The sequence below is a fragment of the Geotrypetes seraphini genome, chromosome 9 (genome assembly GCF_902459505.1).
Source record: "Geotrypetes seraphini chromosome 9, aGeoSer1.1, whole genome shotgun sequence".
Lineage (NCBI taxonomy): Eukaryota > Metazoa > Chordata > Amphibia > Gymnophiona > Dermophiidae > Geotrypetes > Geotrypetes seraphini.
In genome coordinates this window covers 116,396,844-116,419,599 of record NC_047092.1, presented here as the reverse complement: position 1 = coordinate 116,419,599, position 22,756 = coordinate 116,396,844, and the positions used below count along the sequence as shown (strand labels likewise).

The following is a 22,756-nucleotide window of genomic DNA, read 5'->3' as shown; positions in this document are numbered from 1 at the left end:
TTGTTTGGTCTTAATTGACTCCTGGTTAATGCTGAGAATCTCTTTTCTAAGCTCTGTTGTTTCCTTTTTTACTTCTTTTATTTCTTTATCATGATGTTTTATTTCCCCTTCTATTTGATTTAATTGAGGTTTTAACAAATTAGGAATACAGTGGTGCCTCGCATAACGGACGCCTCGCACAGCGAACGCTGCGCACAACGAACTTTATGTCTTGATTCGTACAACGAACTTCGTTTCACACAACGAAGTCGCCCGAGCTGCATCCTTCCGCGCAGGCACTGCGCTTAACTGCCCTCTCTCCGCCTGGCTCCCTCTTGCCCCCCCCGACTCCCCGACACGATCGGGGCAAGAGGGAGCCCAAGCCCTCTTGCCCCCCCGACTCCCCGACACGATCGGGGCAAGAGGGAGCTCAAGCCCTCTTGCCCCCCCGACTCGATCGGGGCAAGAGGGAGCCCAAGCCCTCTTGCCCCCCCCGACTCCCCGACACGATCGGGGCAAGAGGGAGCTCAAGCCCTCTTGCCCCCCCGACACGATCGGGGCAAGAGGGAGCCCAAGCCCTCTTGCCCCCCCGACTCCCCGACACGATCGGGCCAGGAGGGAGCCCAAGTCCTCCTGGCCACGGCGACCCCCTAACCCCACCCTGCACTACATTACGGGCAGGAGGGATCCCAGGCCCTCCTGCCCTCGACGCAAACCCCCCCCCCCCCCAACGACCGCCCCCCCCAAGAACCTCCGACCGCCCCCCAGCCGACCCCCACGACACCCCCAACCCCCTTCCCCGTACCTTTCTGTAGTTGGCCGGACAGACAGGAGCCAAACCCGCCTGTCCGGCAGGCAGCCAACGACGGAATGAGGCCGGATTGGCCCATCCGTCCCAAAGCTCCGCCTACTGGTGGGGCCTAAGGCGCCTGGGCCAATCAGAATAGGCCCGGGAGCCTTAGGTCCCTCCTGGGGGCGGGGCCTGAGGCACATGGGCCCAACCCGACCATGTGCCTCAGGCCCTGCCCCCAGGAGGGACCTAAGGCTCCCGGGCCTATTCTGATTGGCCCAGGCGCCTTAGGCCCCACCAGTAGGCGGAGCTTTGGGACGGATGGGCCAATCCGGCCTCATTCCGTCGTTGGCTGCCTGCCGGACAGGCGGGTTTGGCTCCCGTCTGTCCGGCCAACTACAGAAAGGTACGGGGAAGGGGGTTGGGGGTGTCGTGGGGGTCGGCCAGGGGGGTCGCGGGTCGGCTGGGGGGGCGGTCGGAGGTTCTTGGGGGGGGGCGGTCGTTGGGGGGAGGGGGGGTTTGCGTCGAGGGCAGGAGGGCCTGGGATCCCTCCTGCCCGTAATGTAGTGCAGGGTGGGGTTAGGGGGTCGCCGTGGCCAGGAGGACTTGGGCTCCCTCCTGGCCCGATATTGTCGGGGAGTTGGGGAATCGGCGGGGCAAGAGGGCTTGGGCTCCCTCTTGCCCCGATCGTGTCGGGGAGTCGGGGGGGCAAGAGGGCTTGGGCTCCCTCTTGCCCCGATCGTGTCGGGGAGTCGGGGGGGCAAGAGGGCTTGGGCTCCCTCTTGCCCCGATCGTGTCGGGGAGTCGGGGGGCAAGAGGGCTTGGGCTCCCTCTTGCCCCGATCGTGTCGGGGAGTCGGGGGGGGGGGCAAGAGGGCTTGGGCTCCCTCTTGCCCCGATCGTGTCGGGGAGTCGGGGGGGCAAGAGGGCTTGGGCTCCCTCTTGCCCCGATCGTGTCGGGGAGTCGGGGGGCAAGAGGGCTTGGGCTCCCTCTTGCCCCGATCGTGTCGGGGAGTCGGGGGGGCAAGAGGGCTTGAGCTCCCTCTTGCCCCGATCGTGTCGGGGGTGCCAGGGACCACACGGAGTCACCCACCGTACCACCCGATTCGGGTAAGCGCAGGTATCGGTGGGTGGCTTATTTGCGGGGGGTTGCCTTATTTTACATTTTTTTCTAAAAAGGGGGGGCTGTCTTATTTGATGGCCCTGCCTTATCATCGGGGAAACACGGTAGAAAAAAAAAAAAAATGAACAGTTAAGTCCCAGTTTTTGCCGCTGAGACTCTGCCCTCTCTCACTGTAAAATTAGACTCTACTTAGTCTGTCTTTAAATTTAAAAAATGTGTGTTGTTTTAAAAAACAATTATGTTTTTAGATGTATCTAAATAAAAATAATAACCAAAAATTTATCTTTTTTTATGTCATCTTAGCATATTTTATGCTGCAGAACGAATTATTTTTTTTTACATGTATTCTTATGGGAAAACGCGTTTCACATAACGAACGTTTCGCATAACAAACTTGCTCCTGGAACCAATTAAGTTCGTTGTGTGAGGCACCACTGTATTGGCAACCAGGTCCCAGATAGTTTCAAGTGTTACCTCTTGGGGTCTCTGAAGATAAAAAGAATAGGCTGCAGACTCTTCTCCCAATGGTGAAACTGCCTGTTGAGCACTCCCCTGGATCTGTCCGCTCTCCTCTGCTGTCGACTCCTCTGTTTCTTCAAACAGACTCTCTTGAAAATGTAGAGTCTGGATCCCTGCTCCCTCCATGATTGACAACGGCCTCCAGGGCTGAAGATACTCCCTCTTTGGAGAGTCCCCCTCCCGCGGGGAGCTGGTAACCTGAGGGCGTGGGGGCGGAGCCCTTGTGTCAGGGCTTAGCGTGGTCTCAAGTCCCTGAGAGATCGCCTCCATTCTGCCCGTTCGGGGCGTCTCTAGCGGGAACGCCTCTGACTGCAGGGAACTCTGCATGCGGCGAAACAGCTCCTCAATGTTTCCCAAGCTGGGTCCGACGGAGCTCCGCGAAGCCCCAGCCGTGCTCCGACCCCTCCGCTTGGGCATCCTGCCGAAAATTCAACGTGGACTCAAAAGTAAGTGAAGAGCTCACCAGCGCGTGACGCTCAGCTTAGAGATTCGGCAGCCATCTTGATCTCCCATATCCTTCTTAAGGTACGGCGACCAATATTGGATGCAGTATTCCAGATGCGGGCGCACCATCGCCCGGTACAGCGGCAGGATAACTTCTTTTGTCCTGGTTGTAATACCCTTCTTGATTAAACCTAGCATTCTATTCGCTCTCTTAGCGGCCGCTGCGCACTGTGCCGTCGGCTTCATTGTCATGTCCACCATTACCCCCAAGTCCCTTTCTTGGGTACTCTCGTTCACTAACATCCCTCCCATTGTATAGTTGTACCTTGGGTTTCTGCTTCCCAGATGCAATACTTTACATTTCTCAGCGTTGAACTTCATCTGCCATCTCGTTGCCCATTCTCCTAGTTTGCTCAAGTCCCTTTGCAATTCTTCGCAGTCCTCTTTAGTCCGAGCTCCACTAAATAGTTTGGTGTCGTCCGCAAATTTTATTATCTCACACTTCGTCCCTGTTTCTAGATCATTTATGAATATATTAAATAGCAGCGGCCCAAGCACCGAGCCCTGCGGAACACCACTCGTGACCCTCCTCCATTCCGAGTAGTGGCCCTTCACCCCTACCCTCTGTTTCCTATCCGCCAACCAGTTTCTGATCCATCTATGTACGTCTCCGTCCACCCCATGGTTCTTTAGTTTCCGGAGTAGACGCTCGTGTGGCACCTTGTCAAAGGCTTTTTGGAAATCCAGGTATATGATGTCTATGGGGTCTCCTCTGTCCATCTGTTTGTTAATTCCTTCGAAGAAGTGCAATAAGTTAGTTAGGCACGATCTCCCCCTGCAGAAACCATGTTGGCTTGTTTTCACTAACCTGCCTGATCAGGCCCGATCCAGGCAGGTTAGACGAATTCACAAAACTGCAACATGCAGTTGAAGGCAATCGGAGGAACGCCATCTGCCGGCACGGATCGCTCTATAGCGATCCCCGTGCATGCGCAGACCATCTTTAGATGGTTTGCGCATGTGCTGGACTTCCTGCTCGGCACTTTTTTCTTTTTTTAACTTTTTTTACAGCCCGTGGTTTTAACCCACTTTAAGCGTGTGGGTTAAAACCATGGGCTTTCACTGTGGGGAAGGGTGGGAGAGTTGGGGCAGGCAGGCGATGAGGGAAGCTTGGGGAAGGCAGGCAGATCAGGATAGGCATGAGGGTAGCTCGGGGCAGGCAGGCAGATTGGGACAGGCAGGCGATCAGGGCAGCTACAGTTGGGGCAGGTAGACAGATCAGGGAAGCAGAAGATCGGGGCTGACAGGGGAGAGAGCAGGGTGGCAGAAGGCAGTCGGAAAGGGCTTCAGCGACTGGTCCTCAGCAGTTGCTTTTTGGGTTGATCGGCCAGCACAGTCAAATCAGCAAATTTGTTTAGTGAATCACGTCCCTGACTACTTTGCATGCAGTTCCCCTCATTTGCATGCGCGGATTGGAATCGGATCACAAAACAGGTTAGTGAATACTGCAGGAGGGAAATCGGATCGCAAAGGGCTCGCAAACCAATTGGTACATGATTGGTTTGCTTAGTGAATCTAGCCCATAGTTAGGTTAATCAGAAACCATTGTCAAAGTGATACTGGAAATTCTCCCTCTTTTCTTCTCCAATCTCTCACACCCCATGCACCTTATTCACCATTGTTTCAAACAGTTTACAAATTACAAACAGAAAGATACTGGGACATACAATAGTTTCTATATTTAGAATAAGCCTCCAACCTATAAAAAAAACCCTCTCTGCAACACCCTCTCTCTTCTCTATCTGTAACATCTCCCCCTCCCTTCTACCTCTCTCTCTCTCTTTCTTTGTCCTCACAGCATCAAATCAGGAAGCTGACTTTTCTCTCTCATTCACAAGAGCACAGAAGCAGTCTCTGAATCCACTCTGTATTTATAAAGCTTATGTCTATTTCTGTCTGTCCATTTGTAACCCAGTAAAGCTTATGTATCTTTCTAAAGCTTGCCTTTCTGTATTATTAAGCCGAACTTCACGGTATAGCGGTATATAAGAAATAAATTATTATTATTATTTCTACATTATATTCTTTATGTAATCACTTCTGGCTGTGTTTGTCATTTGCTTTTACTTCCTACTGAATCTTCAACGAGGGTATCGAACCGGGCCCTGGCGGATTGTAAGGCCGCCTTTGCTTCAACATTACCCCTCCACCGCCTTTGCTTCAACATTACCCCTCCAAAACCTTACATTTTGGGGGTTAAACCTTACACCTGAAAAAAGTTGTGTCTCTCCTTTTAACATCTCTAGCCATTTTTTCTTACACCTGCACTTTTGCAAATCATATCTCTCTTCAATTCCTTGAGTTTTATCTGGTATTTTCTCTGTTTCTCTTGCATTCTTTTGTATTCCTTGAATGCCGCCTCTTTTGTCTTTATTTTTTCAGCCATCTAGTTTTGAGAACCATAACATAAGAACATAAGAATAGCCTTACTGGGTCAGACCAATGGTCCATCTAGTCCAGTATTCCGTCTTCACGGAGACATCCAAGTCACAAGTACCTGACAAAAACCCAAATAGTAGTACCATTCCATATAAACCGATCCAGAACAAGCAGTGGCTTCCCCCATGTCTGTCTCAACAGCAGACTATGGACATTTCCTCTAGGAAATTGTCCAGACCTTTTTTAAAACTAGCTGCATTAACCGCTCTTACCACATCCTTTAGGAATGCAGTCCAGAGCTTAACTATTCTCTGAGTGAAAAAAATATTTGCTCCTATTGGTTTTAAAAGTATTACTCTGTAACTTCATTGAGTGTCTCCTAGTAGAGAAGGACACGGTGAGCGAACCCCGCGGGAAGCCACGGTGGGCTGCGGTTTGCCCGCGGGCCATGGAGACACTATAGGCCAAATCGCCGCAGACATGGGAACAAAACTTTTCACCGCCCGTAAGAACGATGAAAAGATTTGTCCCCGCAGGTAAACATACCCCTTTCTTCGCGATCATAATTTACCATGCATTAGACTGGTCTTCAAGTTCCTCCGGTGGCCATGTTGTCTTCATCGCTGTGCCGTTGCCGTTCTGCATTGACTCCGCCCCCTTTAGTGTACCGGCTCCTGATTGGGTCACCTCTTCCCGCTCAAGTGCTACTACCACACATGATCTTGAAAACCCCATTTAATGGGTTGTAGTGATACAGCAGTAGCGATTGGGAAGGATTTTGGACTCGGAGCTACAAGCAGGACAGGTCGCTGGACTGGAGTCACTGATACAAAAAATGCGGGCTTGGAGCTGGAAACGTTGGAACTAGAACTTGGACGAACTTGATTCTAAGAGGTAAGGTCCCCACACTTTCCTTGTGCTTGCTTGCCCAGGGATCCTGGGGGGAGGGGGGTCTTTCTTTGCTCCGGAGTCAGGTTGAGCTGATCGTGAGGGAATCCAAGATTAGCTGAGCCGGCAAGACTTCGCAAAGCTGCAGGCTCAGCTGATCTTGGATTCCCTCGCAATCAACTCAACCGGACTGGGAATGGATCTTCTCTGCTTTGTCTGTTCCAGCCTCTTCTCCTGTTTCCCCATTCCTTGTATAATCTCTACAGTGCTGGGTAACTTTACAGCTGTGAAGAGAGGGAGGCCTAACTGTAAGGAGATATCGCTATCATGCTCAGGTCTACTTTTTGGGAATTTTTAGGGTTACAAGTCAGGACCAGTTAAACTGAGAGGCTCCTACCACCTGAATCCACTCCCTCCAGCCTTTCATTTCCAATTATATAGTCCAGACTGAAGTTTGTTCTGAACCCCAAATAAGCAACAATCTTTAAAGATCAATTACATGACAAAATAATTGGCAGAGTACAAAAATTTAGAATAAAAATGTCATTGGATTGCTGGAGCTTCTCTGAGTCAGGAGAGCCTTCACTTTTCCCCACAAGTACATTCTGGAACAGGATACTGGCTTTGGGTGTACCCACATCTCTTTTGTAGAACCTGGTCCTCCTTGTCTCAGATCTGAGGGTGTTCTTGCTCACAGATTTCTCCTTTTCTGTTTTCCAGAATCATGGCGCACTTCTTCTTCTGGTTACAGCAAGGTTTCCTTCTACTACTCTTTAAGAGTAGGGTTATTCTGTTGTATCACACTTTGCTGAGAAGTGCAAAGGCCTAAGCAATCCCTGTCACTTTTCCTTGTGGTGCAATAGCTTAGCCAACCAAAGATCTACATAACTGTTGGGTGGTTATCTAGGTATTTGGTCTTTTATACTAGTCCCAGTTTCTCTCCAGGTGAGGTCTTCTTCTACCATTGTCTCACAAGTCAGGAGAGCTCTCCCCTGGTCTGGAAACTAGAATATAAATAAGCCAAAGTACAATATTTCAGTAAAGCCACTAGCGGTCCCTGCCATCTAAGCTATACAGAACCTTAGAGGTGGAAAGATTCTGGACCAAGGAGGAAGGAAGGAATGAGAGAGAGGCAGAAAAAGACCTGGAAGAAAGGAGAACAAATGCTGGACATAATTGGGGGGGGGGGGGGGGAGGGAGGTTGCTGGTCTATTGGAGGAGCAGAGGGGAAGAGACCCTGATGAAGATCATAATAGAGGAGGGAGACCTGGATCCCTGGAATAAAGGTGGTGTTAGTTGGTTAGGGAAGTAGTACCACTACCTACTAGGTACAAAGGGGAAAAGGGAAATGACACTGGATCTGGGGAAAAATTGTAGGAAAAATGACTTTATTTTCAATTTAGTGATCAAAATGTGTCTGTTTTGAGAATTTATATCTGTTGTCTATATTTAGCACTATATTTGTCTATTTTTCTATAGTTGTTACTGAGGTGACATTGTATATTTTAAAGTCATCTGCCTTGACCTCTTTGAAAAATAAAACAAATATTAATGATTAACATTTTCTCTGTATACAGTGTGTTTTGTGTTTCTTTTAATTTTGTGGTTACCATAATGAATTAATATGATTATATTGTGTGTAGTGTACATGAAAAATGAATGGAAGAAATTGCATTACAATTAGTACTATTATGATGGGGATGGGGTCAGGGGTGGAGATTGGGCTGGGGTACTCGGTTGGTACTTGGCTCGAAGTTGAGAAACACTGGTCTAGGTGACTATGGAGTTCACTCAGTAAGGGCCCCTTTTACAAAGCCACAGTAGCGATTCTCCCTTGGCAAATGCACCAAACAAAGTGCATTTGCTGTGGCAGAATTGCACATCCTTAAAAACCAGATTTCATAGCAGGTCTGCATTTTACCCCCTCTTTTCACCAAAAGGATGTCTGCTCAATGTACAGGGGAGAGGAGAGCAAAAGCACCCATGGACCTGTGGACATGTACAAAGAGGGAAGAGAGCAATAGAAAGAGGGGGGTAAAACACAGACCTGCTGACATGCCCCACAGGAACTCAATTTCCCCATCCCGTCCCCGTGAGTTTTATCACTATCCCTGTTCCGTTCCTGTAAGCTCTGCCTTGACCGCACAAGCCTTGAACACTTATGATTTTAAAGTGTTTGAGGCTTGTGCAGATGAGGACGGAAAAGAACTTGCGGGGATGGGGGAAAATTTGTCCCCATGTCATTCTCTATTTTCCATCTTCCATTTTCAGTGCTCCTTTTTCAAGCAGCATGTTTGAGTGGTTTATTTACTTGATGCTTTCAAAATCCATAAGTGCAATTTTTTAGAGTAATGATGAGGTCTCATGGTTGGTCTTTTCTCCACAATTAGTAGTAGTACATATTGATTATCAAGTGGTTTGTTTGTTTTTGTGTTTATATATATTTTTCTCTTTTTTTCTTGGTGCCAGGTTTATCTATTGTATGCTTTCTAAATGATAAAGAAATTTAAATGTCCTGTTTAATCTTTTAGTGTATTACACCATTTGCATGGCAAAAGAAAATTTGGGCTGTTCGACTAAACACTAAAGCTTATTATCATTGAAAGATACAGTCAAACCTCGGTTTGCGAGTGTTTTGCAAGACGAGCAAAACATTCTCGCAAAACTTGTCTCTCAAACCTAGTGTTGACTCAATTTGCAAGCCCCCCCCCCCCCCGAGAACTGGCATCTCTCTTCCCCGCTCACAAAGCCTCTCCCCGTGCATATCGGCACCCCCCGCCCAAACAACTTGAAACTTACCCCCCGTCCGGCACACAGCCCACAGGACGTGCCGGTGCCCCTTGAAGAATTTCCTGCCTCTGCTGGGCCTTGAGTATGCATCTGCGCATGCTCAAGGCCTTCTAATTCTCCCTCTCGCCAAGATTCTCGGAGATCTTGGAGGGAGAATTATAACATGAATTATGCTCGTAAACCAAGGTTCCACTGTACTGTCATTCGGCAAACATTATCATTGAAAGAAATGTTGTCATTCGGCAAAGGTAAGTTTTTATATTTAAAACAATGATACTGAGGCAAACTGCTACAATGAATTCAATCCATTGTAGCAGTTTGTAATTTACTGCTATTTTTTGGTATTGTTTGTTTGGTCATTCACATAGTGTGGGGTTTGGTTGTTTTTGGGTTTGTTTTTTCTAGGCTATCATGGATAAAAGTACTGTGCAGAATCTCATCATTACAAAAAGCAATCGACTGTCTCTGATTGAAAATAATGGAGCTAGTCCGGTGTTGAAGTTCTTTGTTGTCATCTACGTGGATGGTCAATGCAGTGGTTTTGCCATGTGCAAGACTTGCAAGACAGTGTTGAGGTGATGGTACCAGTGGCCTGAAATCACATGCAGCAATCTGTAGTGGGCAAAAGTATACTGCTGTGATGAGAAGCATCAAGGACTTTTTACATAAAGAGAATCAGAAGGAAGAATACAGAACTTTGCCTGTTTTACGCAGCGAGTGGTAGACGCCTGGAATGCTCTCCCAAAGGAGGTTATTAAGGAATCCACTGTGCTGGGATTCAAAGGCAAATTAGATGCACATCTCCTTATGAGAGGCATAGAGGGATATGGGTGACTAAAACTACATCAGGTGTATACCTGACTGGGCCTCCGCGTGTGCGGATCGCCGGACTCGATGGACCATGGGTCTGATCCGGAGATGGCAGTTCTTATGTTCTTATGCCTGCAGCTGTGAAAGTAGAAGTTACTGATGCTGTTGCTTCAATGTGCGCCATGGAAATCAGACCTTTTTCTATGGTCGAGGAAACTGGATTCGCTTGCCTTGCTGACTTGTTGATTTCCATTGGTGCAAAATATGACCAAGTTTCTTCTAATCTGGTACTTCCCTCTGCCAGAACAGTTCCAGACATATTTCAGCTATTGCTGAAAAAGAAAAGGCTGCTTTGTCAGCAATATAAATTGTTGGGTCAGCAAAATAAATTTGCCATTACAACTGATCTGTGGACTGAAGATGGAACAGGTATGCCATACATAATTGTGACTGCACACTATGACAATTTTCATCTTCACGCAAGAATTCTTGCCACCAGAACTCTGCTTCATAAGCACACTGCAGCTAATATTTGATCAACTGTCAAGGAAATCTTGGAAGAGTTTGGGGCTTATTGTCAGAACAATGTCTATATCACTGACAATGGAGCTAATGTTAAGGCTGCCTTCAAAGATCAACAGTTGCTATCATGCGCAGGCCACAATTTGAATCTTGTGTTGGTTCATGGACTGAAGCACAATGACAACTTTGATTCTCCGATTGCCGATGTAAGTGTGCTGATAAATCTTGCCAAAGACACCGTTGCACATGTCAAGCATTCAAGAATGCATCACAAGCTAGAGACTAGCCTTAAACAGGCTGTTCCAACAAGATGGAACAGTATCTATAAAATGCTAGAATCAGTATCTCAAAACCTACCACATCTTAAAGAACTGGCCAATGAGTATAGGGATAAAAAACTGCATAGGCTGCTTTTGGATTTGAATGAAGCACTATTAGATGACACAATTTGTGTTTTGCGCAACTTTGATGCGGCAACAACTGCCTTGTCTGCTGATAATACACCTACCTTCTGCAATGTCCTTCCAACACGTGCTCAGTTGTTCAAACATCTGACTGTTACTGCAACAGATTCATCAATTATTGAAACATTTTGAATAGTTAATCAACACTTATTTCCCGGTTTATCCATTACACAGCATTGCTTCCCTGTTGCACCCATGTCTGAAAAATAATCCAGTTATCTTCCCAGAAGATGCAAAAACACAGGCAATTATATCTTTAAAGAGGTTGTACCAAGAGGTTGAAATGGAAGCCCCCCTCTACTTCAAATCTGGACCAACATTCCACACTTCCAGAAATCACCACTGTGGAAGAACTCCCAGGGCCAGGTCTCTCCAAAAGAAGGAAAATAGATGCAACCGTTTGTTTCCTGAGTGACTTTTTTGAAACATTATCACCTCAGAAGGCTGCTGTTAATGAGGTTGATAGCTATCTTTGTTCTACTGATGTTTTAAGATTTTGGAGAAATAAGCATGAAAGCTGGCCAAAATTAGCAAAAGTCGCACGAGGGATACTGTGCATTCCAGCTACCAGCACATCTTTAGAGAAGGTATTCTCTATTGTTGGAAGGACTATGGAATAAAGAACTAGGCTGAATCCATAGATTGTGCATAATTTGTTGTTCATCCACGTGTTAAAAAATAAGGACAATTAAAAATGTGTTGTTTTTATATAGTTAAGTTGTAAAGAATGTTTCCTTTAAACATTAATAAAGATAAGTATATAAAATCATACCTGTTTGAGGCTTGTATGGATGCTGTGGGGACGGGAACGTGAATGGGATGGCAGTGACAGTGACGGGGTGGTGAAGGGGATGGCGGTGAAGGGGACAGGGAGGTGGGACGGGGACGGGGCAGTGACAGGGAAAGATTTTTTCCCTGTGTCATTCTCTATCCCCCAGTCCTTGTAAATCTTAACACAGTAAAAATCAATCCACTTGTATCCATTCTAATCCACTCAGGATTTTTTAGACTTCAATAATATTGTCCCTCAGCCATCTCTTTTCCAAGCTGAATAGCCTTAACCTCTTTAGTCTTTCCTCATACGAGAAGAGTTCTATCCCCTTTTCATCTTGGTTGCTCTTCTTTGAATCTTCTCTAGTGCCGCAATATCCTTTTTGAGATAAGGAGACCAGTACGGACAATGGAGCATGTAGACAAACATGATTTAATAAGACTGAGTCAGCATGGGTTCAACCGAGGGAGATCTTGCCTCACAAATTTGTTTGACTTCTTTGAAGGTTTAAATAAACATGTGGATAAAGGTAAGCCGGTTGATAAATTGTATCTAGATTTTCAGAAAGCTTTTGATAAAGTTCCTCACAAGAGGCTCCTGAAAAAATTAAAGAGTCATGGGATAGGTGGTAAAGTTCAGTTGTGGATTAGTTATTGGTTATCGGATAGAAAACAGAGGGTAGGGTTAAATGGTCATTTTTCTCAATGGAGGAGAGTAAACAGTGGAGTGCCGCAGGGGTCTGTACTTGGACCGCTGCTATTTAACTTATTTATAAATGATCTGGAAATTGGAATGATAAGTGAGGTGATTAAATTTGCAGATGACACTAAACTGTTAAAATGCATGAGGATTGTGAAAAATTGCAGGCGGACCTTAAGAAATTGGAAGACTGGGCATCCAAATGGCAGATGAAATTTAATGTGGACAAATGCAAAGTGATGCACGTTGGGAAGAATAACCTGAATCACAGTTTCCGGATGCTAGGGTCCACCTTGGGGGTTAGCGCCCAAGAAAAGGATCTGGGTATCATTGTAGACAATATGATGAAACTTTCTACCCAATGTGTGGTGGCAGCCAAAAAAGCAAACAGGATGGTGGAAATTATTAAAAAAGGGATGGTTAACAAGACTAAGAATGTAATAATGTCCCTGTATCGCTCCATGTTGCAACCTCATTTGGAGTACTGCGTTCAATTCTGGTCTCCTTATCTCAAGAAAGATATAGTGGCCCTAGAAAAGGTTCAAAGAAGAGCGACCAAGATGGTAAAGGGGATGGAACGCCTCTCGTATGAGGAAAGACTGAAACAGTTAAGGCTCTTCAGCTTGGAAAAGAGACGGCTGAGGGGAGATATGATTGAAGTCTACAAAATCCTGAGTTGAGTAGAACGGGTACAAGTGGATCGATTTTTCACTCCGTCAAAAATTATGAAGACTAGGGGACACTCGATGAAGTCACAGGGAAATACTTTTAAATCCAATAGGAGAATAGTTAATCTCTGGAATGCATTGCCAGAGGATGTGGTAAGAGAAGATAACGTAGCTGGTTTTAAAAAAGGTTTGGACAAGTTCCTGGAGGAAAAGTCCATAGCCTGTTATTGAGAAAGACAAGGGGGAAGCCACTGCTTACCCTGTATTGGTAATATGGAATATTGCTACACCTTGGGTTTTGACCAGCTACTAGGGACCTGGATTGGCCACCGTGAGAACAGGCTACTGGGCTTGATGGACCATTGGTCTGACCCAGTATGGCTATTCTTATGTTCTCACCAACGACCTGTACAGGGGCATCAACACCTTCATTCTTCTACTGGTTATGCCTCTCTCTAAACAGCCACTGCCTTGTCACACTGATTCTTTGCCTTTAGATTTTCAGACACTATCACCCCAAGGTCGTCTCTCCCCATCTGTGCATATCAGTCTCTCACCTCCCAGCACATAAAGCTCCTTCCAATTACTAATCTACAAATGCATTACTCTGCATTTTTTTGCATTGAATTTTAGTTGCCAGATATTAGACCAGTCCTCTAACTTTTGCAGATCCTTTTTCATATTTTTCACTCCCTCTTCGGTGTCTACTCTGTTACAAATCTTGGTATCATCCGCAAAAAGCCAAACCTTTCCTTCTAACCCTTCAGCAATGTCACTCACAAACATATTGAACAGGAACGGCCCCAGCAATGAACCCTGAGGGAATCCACTACTCACCTTTCCTTCCTCCGAGCGAATCCCATTAACGACCACCCTCTGGCATCTGTCTGTCAATCAGTTTCTAATCCAGTTCATTACTTTGGGTCCTAACTTCAGCCTGTCAAGTTTGTTCAAGTGCCTCCTATGAGGAACCATGTCAAAGGCTTTGCTGAAATCTAAGTAAACTACATATAGCATAAGTACTTGATCCAATTCTCTAGTCACCCAATCAAAAAATTCAATCAGGTTCGTTTGACAGAATTTACCTTTCGTGAAATCATGTTGCCTCGGATCCTATAACCCATTAGATTCTAGGAATTTGACTATCCTTTCTTTCAGCAACCCTTCTATTATTTTTCCAACAACCAAAGTGAGGCTCACCGGCCTGTAGTTCCCCACTTCATCTCTGCAACCACTTTTGTGAACAGGGGCCATATCTGCTCTTCTCCAATCCCCAGGAACCACTCTTGTCTCCAAATATTTGATGAAGAAATCTTTAATAGGACCCTTCTGTTCTCCCCATATCATTGGGACAGCAAATGGCACTGACTTCCGAGTACCTCTGAGCCAAGCTCTAAGATCAACGGCACATCTTGCACAACAAATGTGAGGAGCCCATGGTTTGTCTTGATCACCGATCTTGCAACCGAAGTACAGCTCATATGCTTTCTTAACAAGTCGAGTCATGGAGCGTCTTTGAGGCTTAAGCATGTACTCACCACAAATATAGCAGAATGCATCACAGCTGTTGTGTCATCAGCGAGACATTTCTGCTGTCACAAATCATCCTATAGCAATTAATAATTAACTGGCTTACTAATTAAGTTAATTCTATAGACAATACTATGCCTTGAAGCATCAAAATACACCTGAACTGACAGACACATAATGAAGATTATCCCTGTATGCAAACTGCTTTTATATAGCCTTTTCAGGCAGTATCCATGAAACCCATGCACTTATAAGCATGCCTAGACTGCATCATTTCCATGGACGTTAAGCAACCTGCTTTGAATGTACACCTGGACATGCCCACACTATATCCAGCAAGGTATAATGTGAGCAATAGGCTTATATTGAGAATTAGGCTAAGAATTAATTGCATTAGCCTGAAAGCATAACAAGAAATTGTAAAAATATACTTTTTTGGTAAAACAGTACATGATATATAATTTTAAATGTGATTTTTGTAATCAGCAGCCAAAAATCTGTAAGATACACCCAAAGGTTTTGAAGAAGCAAAATCTTTGTTGTTTAGTGTTATTTTTGAGGGCCTCAATGTACAACATAAACTTGTTATACTACTAGCTTAGAATTCAAGGAGCAGACCATTCATAAACTCTGTCCTTGCATTCCTCTAGAAGGCACACTAAATGGGGCACACCCTAGTACAATCAGATAAATTTAAATGCAATTGTGCCATAAGCATGAACAAGACTATGTTTCATATGCCATACTCTCAACAGTATGCTATGATTCTAACTTGCCAGGTTATTCAACCAAATAACAGGTTGTTAGGGTTGTTTCTGACAGGCTTCAGTAGCTCTGATATGTTGACAAGGACTAATCAACAACTCAATTTCATTCTCTGCCGCCATCTCTATGTTTAAATTATTTATAAATTAAGAACTTATATTATTTATAAATTATATTCCTTCTAGTGTATTACACCAATTTTGTATTAGGTTCTAACAAATTTGGTTTTCTTATAAGGGATTCTTTATTTTGAACATACAAGTTATTGTTGAATTCTTTTTGTTTTATTTTGTCTCTTAGTTTTTGTTTGGATTGTGCCATCTCTATACTGACAAATCCCATCAGACTCTTCCCAATATATGATAATTGGCTCACACTTTTGGTACCTACGGATTTCCCAGGAGCACTTCTGGTGCACAGTATTCTATGGTCCCACAGAAAGTATAGAAGAGCTTGCCAAGCTCTAAGTAAGCAGCTGAGCCAAAATCAACCAATTTAATGGAGAAGTCCTCAGCAATGATAACATTTTCATCTTTGATGTCTCTGTGGAGGATGTTTCTACTACGTAAGTATCCCACTGCTGCAACCAACTGCAAAGCACAAACAAGAGCAAAATGTGTAAACAAAGAAAGACATTATACTGCATGACACAGCTGTGATACCATTATTACTATCAGCTATTTTTAGTAACCACATGACTACAAAAAACATGAGTATTTTGAAAGTTATATATAGTCCACAGATACCAAAAGAAACACTATTAAGAAATTTTCCTATGAAAACTGCCTACAAAGACCCTGTACTTGCTTTTTCTGTATGTGGCAAAATGGGGACAAAACACTGCTCACAGATTTAAAAATGATATATGTAGTTTCCCGCCCTTGACTTATCCATCTGCCTGAGAACACCCTTTTTAACTGAGTTGTAACATACTACACAGATTCTCAGCCACTATGAGAGGGATACTTTTCTATCTTTTTATAAAGCAAGACATACAGGGAGTAATATATCAAGGTGGACATGATATTCCATGAACATGTAGTAAACCACATCAAATGTAACACATGAAACACAGACAAAACTCTAAGTTAATGTTTATGTATCCTTCGGTTAAGAACTGTCGCTACAAGAAATTTTTAAATAGGACATTTGCCTTTCGACTAGGCAAACTGAACTCTTGGTTAAGTCTGCTTCTTTGTCAAATAGATTCTTATAATGTTTTTAGAAAACTTTAAAAACACACTTGTTTGATAAGTTTGTTAAATAACTATGTAATTTTCTTCTTGCTACTCATTTTTTATTAACTTGATGTACCTTTCACTGATTGTACACTTCTTCTTTGTTGTTAACCACCTGGAACTTCATGGTTGGGTGGTATACAAGAATAAATTTATTATTAATAATTTATTATTATATAGATGGGCAATTTCACTATGTAACAATTTTTATTTTTTTTGTTCCTGGGTAATAAGTGTTCTTTCTTAATTGCCTATGCCAAAAAAATATAGAAAATGGCTATCATTCCCCTCAAACTTTGCTTTTGTGACCAGGACATTGATATTTTGAAATTTACCTTTTTTGCATAATATTCCAGACTAGTCTTTAAGCCCGTTACATTAATGGGTGCTAGAATAGATGTGTGTGTCTGTCTGTCTTTCTTTCTTTCTCTCTCTCTCCTTGGCCGCTTCCTGTCTGTCTTTATTTCTTTCTTTCTGTCTCTCTCTCTCCTTGGCCACTATCTGTTTTTCTTTCTCTCTCTTTCCTCGGCTGTCCATCACCATCTCTTGCCTGATTCCCCTGTCCAACAGTAGCCCTTCTCCCTTCGCTTTATCTCCCCCGTCCATCAGCACCTCTTCCCTGCTCCCACTGTCCATCAATACCTGTCCAGCAGCAACCCTTCACTGCTCCCCATCCAGAAGCAGCCCTTCTCCCTTGTTTTACCTCTCCCCTGTCCAGCAGCATCTCTTCCCTGCTCCCCCTGTCCAGCAGTAGGCCTTCTTCCTTCCTTTTACCTGCCCCCTGTCCAGCAGCACCTCTTCCCTGCTCCCCCTGTCCAGCAGTAGGCCTTCTCCCTTCCTTTTACCTTCCCTTCTGTCCAGCAGCACCCATTTTCCTTCTCCCCCTGTCCAGCAGTAGCCCTTCTCCCTTTATTTTACCTTTTACCCAGTTTTCGTGGTGGTCTGCAGTGGTTTCGGGGAGTGGTGGGGGAGGCGGTTCCAAAGTTCAATCAAGCTGGTGACAGCCAGTCAGTGAATCGCGATTGTTCGTTTAGTGGGGACCTGGCCATGTTATTTTTCCCTAGGCAGGATAGTTTATTTCTTTTTATTTTAACTGTACCTCGACTTGGAGCTGCCTGACACTCTCCCTTCTTCTGTCTCCTTCTGCCCCAAGCACCTCAAATGGAATTCGGCATGGAGGCAAACATCACGGCGGCAGGGATCACATCCTCCTAAGTGCGCATGCTCGCTTAGGGTTTTATTATAGAGGATTGATTCCAAGCTGAGTAATCTAATGCACAGTATGGTATTGCTGCACAGAAAACAATATCGCAGGCGAGAATTCTTGGGAGCCAGTGAAGAAGCTGCTCAGCACTGAGCAGGAGTGCCAAAGCATGCTCCTGCTTGGTGCCGCTCAGCGGCTGAAGAAACCCGATCTCGCAGCAGCCACCACCGACCGGGTTAGCAGCGGGGCAGGAGTGCAGAAAGCTCGCTTCTGCCCACTGCACCTCTGGACAACCAGGGATTGGCAGAGGATGTATGAAGGCAGGGAGGGGGACAGAGTGCAGAGCCTGGGAGGGAGGTGGACTGGGTGCAGAGCCTGACTGGGGTGGGAGGGAGGGAAAGAAGGAGGGGTGCAGAGCCTGACAGGGGTTGGGAGGGAAGAGGGCTGGGTGCAGTGCCTTACAGGAAGGGGGCTGGGTGCATTGCCTGACAGGAGAGAGAGGGAAGGGGGCTGGGTGCAGTGCCTGGCAGGGAGGGGGCTAGGTGCAGATCCTGGCAGAGCAGGGCAGGGCACTTGAATATTAAGCCGCCCGACTTATATTCGAATCAACAATTTTTTATTTTTTGTCTCCTTTTGGAGGGGAATGGGGGTCTCAACATATTTGGATCGACTTATATTTGAGTATATATGGTAATTGGCTTGCTATACCTTTGATTTTCTCAAGGATTTTATAAGATCAGTGAATATGCTTCTTTCCTTTTTTAAAAGTGGATTGCCTTTTTCTCTGTTTTGTCATCCCTGTGCTTCTTTTTTTGTACAAATCAGTGGAGTGGAGTTAGCTACATACACCTATCGGAAATGATCAGTAATAGTAGTAGTAGTAGTAGTTGAGTGAAAGAGTGGTGTAATGGTTAGCGAGCAGCTGCCTCAGCACCTTGAGGTTGTGAATTCAAATCCCACTGCAGCTCATTGTGACTCTAGGCAAGTCACTTAATATTTCAAGTCCTATCCCTTTTATTCTTTATACTGCTTGATTAATTACTGTGAGTGCTGTAAATGAAAACTACATATATAAAAAAAGACTTCTCTCAATAGAAATATGACCTCCTCTAGGGCTACCATGCTATTTTTATGGGTACCCCATTGTCTGCATACAGGTAAATTAGTAGTCTACACTGCCTATATAAAAGATGTTGACCTTGACTCTTTCTGTAATATATTTGTAGCCCTCCTTCCAGATTTAATTGGAATTCTCCTTACTTGTCGGTATATGTAGCTTGCCAAGGGTTCACCCAAAATAGGCTGGTGATCAATGAACTCAAAGAGATCAAGCCCCGAGCCATGCTTCTCCATCACTAGCTGGAAAAAACTTTTGTTCTCAAATACATCCAAAACCTAATGGAAAAGAAAACAGGTAGAACTGACAATAATTATATGGAAGTATCACTTTATACACTATGGGCTTGATGTTTAAAAAATATTTACTTAGGTAGCAACAACTGCTACTAGGATAAATGCTGTTGAGAGAGAGATTAAGTTACACTATCTGGATAGTGCCACTGAATATCTTTATAGACTGCCTATCTAGATAAAACCAGGGTAGTCTGGGGGCAATTTATCTCAACAGTGGTGATTTTCAACACTGCTATTAACATAATTATCTGGATAACCTAAAATATAAAAAGGTACCTTAAAGCTTATTTGGAGAGCAGCTGAATAACACTGCTATCCAGATAATGCCGGCCCTTCATTGTTCTACTAGGATATTCAGTGGCAAGCACTATCTGTGTACTGCCACTGAAAACCCAGATTTGTTTTGCCTATGCTGGCTGGTGTTTAAAACAAATGCTGATCACCGCAGGTTCAATATTACCTTGTAAATCAATAAAAGTTTCTTTAATAACATCCAAATATAACAATTAGAACTTGGTGTTTCATATCAAGGTCACAGTAACTAGGTAAGACCGTATATAGCAGCACTTAAACAAAACAGCAACCTCATGAACTTTTATTACAAATTTTATAGTGCTAAACAAGCAGTCCTTTTACGTTGGATTCGTACTTACGAGCAGGGGAGGGGTCCTGTTCTACCTTCGGTGTCCCAACGCACCCCTCCCCCTTCCTCCCGAGTCCCAACATACCCCTCTCCCTCCCTCCTGAGTTCCAACGCACCCCTCTCCCTCCCTCCTGAGTTCCAACGCACCCCTCTCTCGCCCTCCCTCCATTCTGTGCCCCAAGTACGTACCTCCCTCTGGCGGGTGTTTACCTTCTTCAGGCCGGTTCTTCCTTCTTCCAGCTGCAGTCGTTTCTCTGCACAAAGCCACAGATGGCATCTCCTACGCATGTCCTGTGGCTGAAGGAAGGCCTCTGGCTCAGCCACGGGACACACATAGGAGCCACCACCCACAGCTTTGTGCTGAGAAACAACTGCGGTTGGAAGGAGGAGAAAGCCGGCCAGAAGAAGGTAAACATCCATCGGAGGGAGGCACATACTTGGGGCACAGAATGGAGGGAGGAAGGGAGAGGGGGGCTTTGGAACTCGAGAGGGAGGGAGAGGGGCATGTTGGGATTTGGGAGGATGGGAGCACAAACTTCGAACAAAGGACGGAAGGAAGGAAGGGGTATGAACTTGATACACCGAATGGAGGGAGGGAGGGGAGCATGAGGCATATGATGGAAGAATGAAGGGAGTGAGGGAAATAAATGCTGAAGTGGGGGAGGGAAGAGAAAGGGAGATTTGGGTGTCTGAGTGACAGGGAAAGAGAGATGGTGCATATGGGGAGATGAAGAAAGCGGAGAATTGTTGAGCATAGGGAGGGAGAGAGAGAGAATTATTTGACATGGTGGTGGTAGAGGATTGAGGTAGAGATGCATGGGGAAGAGAGAAATGAGAGGAAGTAATGCTGGATGTGATGGTGGAAAGGGAACAGTGGGATGGATGGAAAGGAATGTAAGAGGGGCCTCAAGAAGGTGGGAAGAATACTAAGATCAGAGTTACATACAAATTCAACTTAGGAATGGTTTAAAAAACAGAACCCATTCTTAACTCGGGGACTGCCTGTATATACCTTTGGATTTTAGATAATTACTTTTTCCACATCCAAGTTCAAGGAGAGTTATAATCAGGTAATCAAATGGGCCTGACCAAATGAACTTACAATCTACATTGTACTTGAAGTAAAAGAAAGAAAATCAACTCTTAATGAAAGATGAGTTCAGTGACTACATCTCCTGAATCTGACACCTAGGATAGGCATTTGGTTTCTTTTACATACCTTAATTATGTTGGGATGTTGTAGCCTTGTCAGAATTGCAATTTCTTGAGTAATTTTTCCCAGCTCAGGGTCCTCTACCCAGCAATCATCCAGCACCTTTTCTTTGAGGATAAACTTCACCACAACCTGAAAAAAACCCCAGAGACAGACTAGTGGGATTTGGCTCTCAATTGCACTAGCTGTAACAAAACTGCCTTTGCCAAGGTATGCCCTTTTTGAGCACTACCATTAGAAATGGATCATCAGATGATGAGGATTTAGCCTCATTTCAGATTAAGAAACATGAATATATGTTATTTTGTGAATTAACTAAAAAATCCTTCTATTCAGATAAGATACAAGATTCTTTCAAAGGATCTAAAGAATTATTTGAAACGGTTCATTATTTGCGCGATGATAAAAAATAAAAGTAAATAAAGAGGAGTAGATGGTTTTGGTAAAAACATTACATTAAAATACATTTCTAGACTGCAATACCTTCCAGATCGATGAGTATACATCATCAAGAGAATGCACATCACAGTAAAATACAAGAGAAATATCATCTTCCTTGCTTTCCTAAGAATTTTACAAAAAGATCTGTCTTTAATAGTTTTTGGAAATGCATATATGAAAATCGAAGAAGCAAACAAAATACACAGTTCCGAATCTCAACTAGCAGCAAAAATTTCTTGTAAAGACGTCCTCGTACTGGAGGGAACACAAACAAGGAAGTTATCCTTAGTAGACGAACCACCTCAAAAAATGTAAATTGTTCTAGTAAATAACCAGGTGCTTAACCATGTACGGCTTTATAACAGTGAATAAATCAGAAAAGATCAATCCCACTCTGGCTATGTCAGTTTCACAAGATTTTGATAGTTTTTCAAGATCCAAAATTTCTTTTTCAGAGTTATAAATAGAATATATGAATCTCACTAAAGCATTTGACGATCCTTGTTCTTCTATGATTATACAGAAAACCACTGAATTTGTTAAAGACTCTTTAACTAGTAATGTCAATACTTCTTTAAGAGAAGAAACTGTCTTTGATTGTTTGAAAGTTGCAACTATTACCCCAGTTTTAAAAGTGGGAAATAAGGATGGTGAGAATTTGAATAATTTTAACACTGGTTTTTTTTTGGGGGGAAGGTGATTGAAAAGACAGTTTTGTCACAGATGGATGAGTTTGTAGAGCAATCTGGAGCCTTGAGCCCATGTCAATACGGATTTCAAAGGGGTTATGGGGTTGAAACATTACTAGTGTCAACAATTGATGCAATTTGGCATGGAATTGACGGAGATGCTAGTTATTGTCTAATATCTTTGGATGCGTCATCAGCATTTGACACTGAACTTAGACCTAATGTTAAAGAAATTAGTAAATTTAGACATAAAGTGTGTAACCTATCAGTGATTTCAGCCATTTATGAATGGCAGGTCTTTCCAAGTCAAAGTGGGTGATAAGACTTCTAGTAACTATAAGATGATGATGGGTGTGCCACAAGGGTCAGCTTTGTCTCCCTTCTTTTTATGGCCCCATTGCATTCGAACATTTAAAAATTAATTACCGTATGAACGCCAATGACATTCAGTTCTTTTTTTCCTGTGACTAAAGATGATGATGTTATGGAGAAAGTGTCTAAATATAAAGCTGTTGTTAATAACTGGATTATGTATGATAAATTATTATTGAACTAGTCGTTAAGCCCGTTACATTAACGGGTGCTAGAATTTATGTCTGTCTGTATTTTTCTGTCTCTTTCCTCCCTCCATTTCCCTGTGTAGCGCTGTCTCTGCTTTCTTCCTCAGTCTGCACTCTCAAGCTGTAACATTACTGCTTAGCTTTTTCTCCCTGC

The 22,756-nt window shown here is 44.2% G+C and overlaps 1 protein-coding gene across 3 annotated transcripts in view; it reads right to left on the bottom strand.

Annotated features, from left to right (window-relative positions):
- The window catches only part of PASK (PAS domain containing serine/threonine kinase), a 514,076-nt gene that overhangs the window by 83,093 nt on the left and 408,227 nt on the right, over positions 1–22,756 (bottom strand). For all 3 annotated transcript variants that reach the window (XM_033957505.1, XM_033957503.1, XM_033957504.1), the window contains 3 exons: positions 20,919–21,044; positions 18,904–19,038; positions 15,592–15,791 (listed from right to left, as the gene is read on the bottom strand). In XM_033957505.1, the coding sequence (XP_033813396.1) occupies positions 15,592–15,791; positions 18,904–19,038; positions 20,919–21,044 (461 nt within the window). The remainder of the gene's footprint in view (positions 1–15,591; positions 15,792–18,903; positions 19,039–20,918; positions 21,045–22,756) is intronic.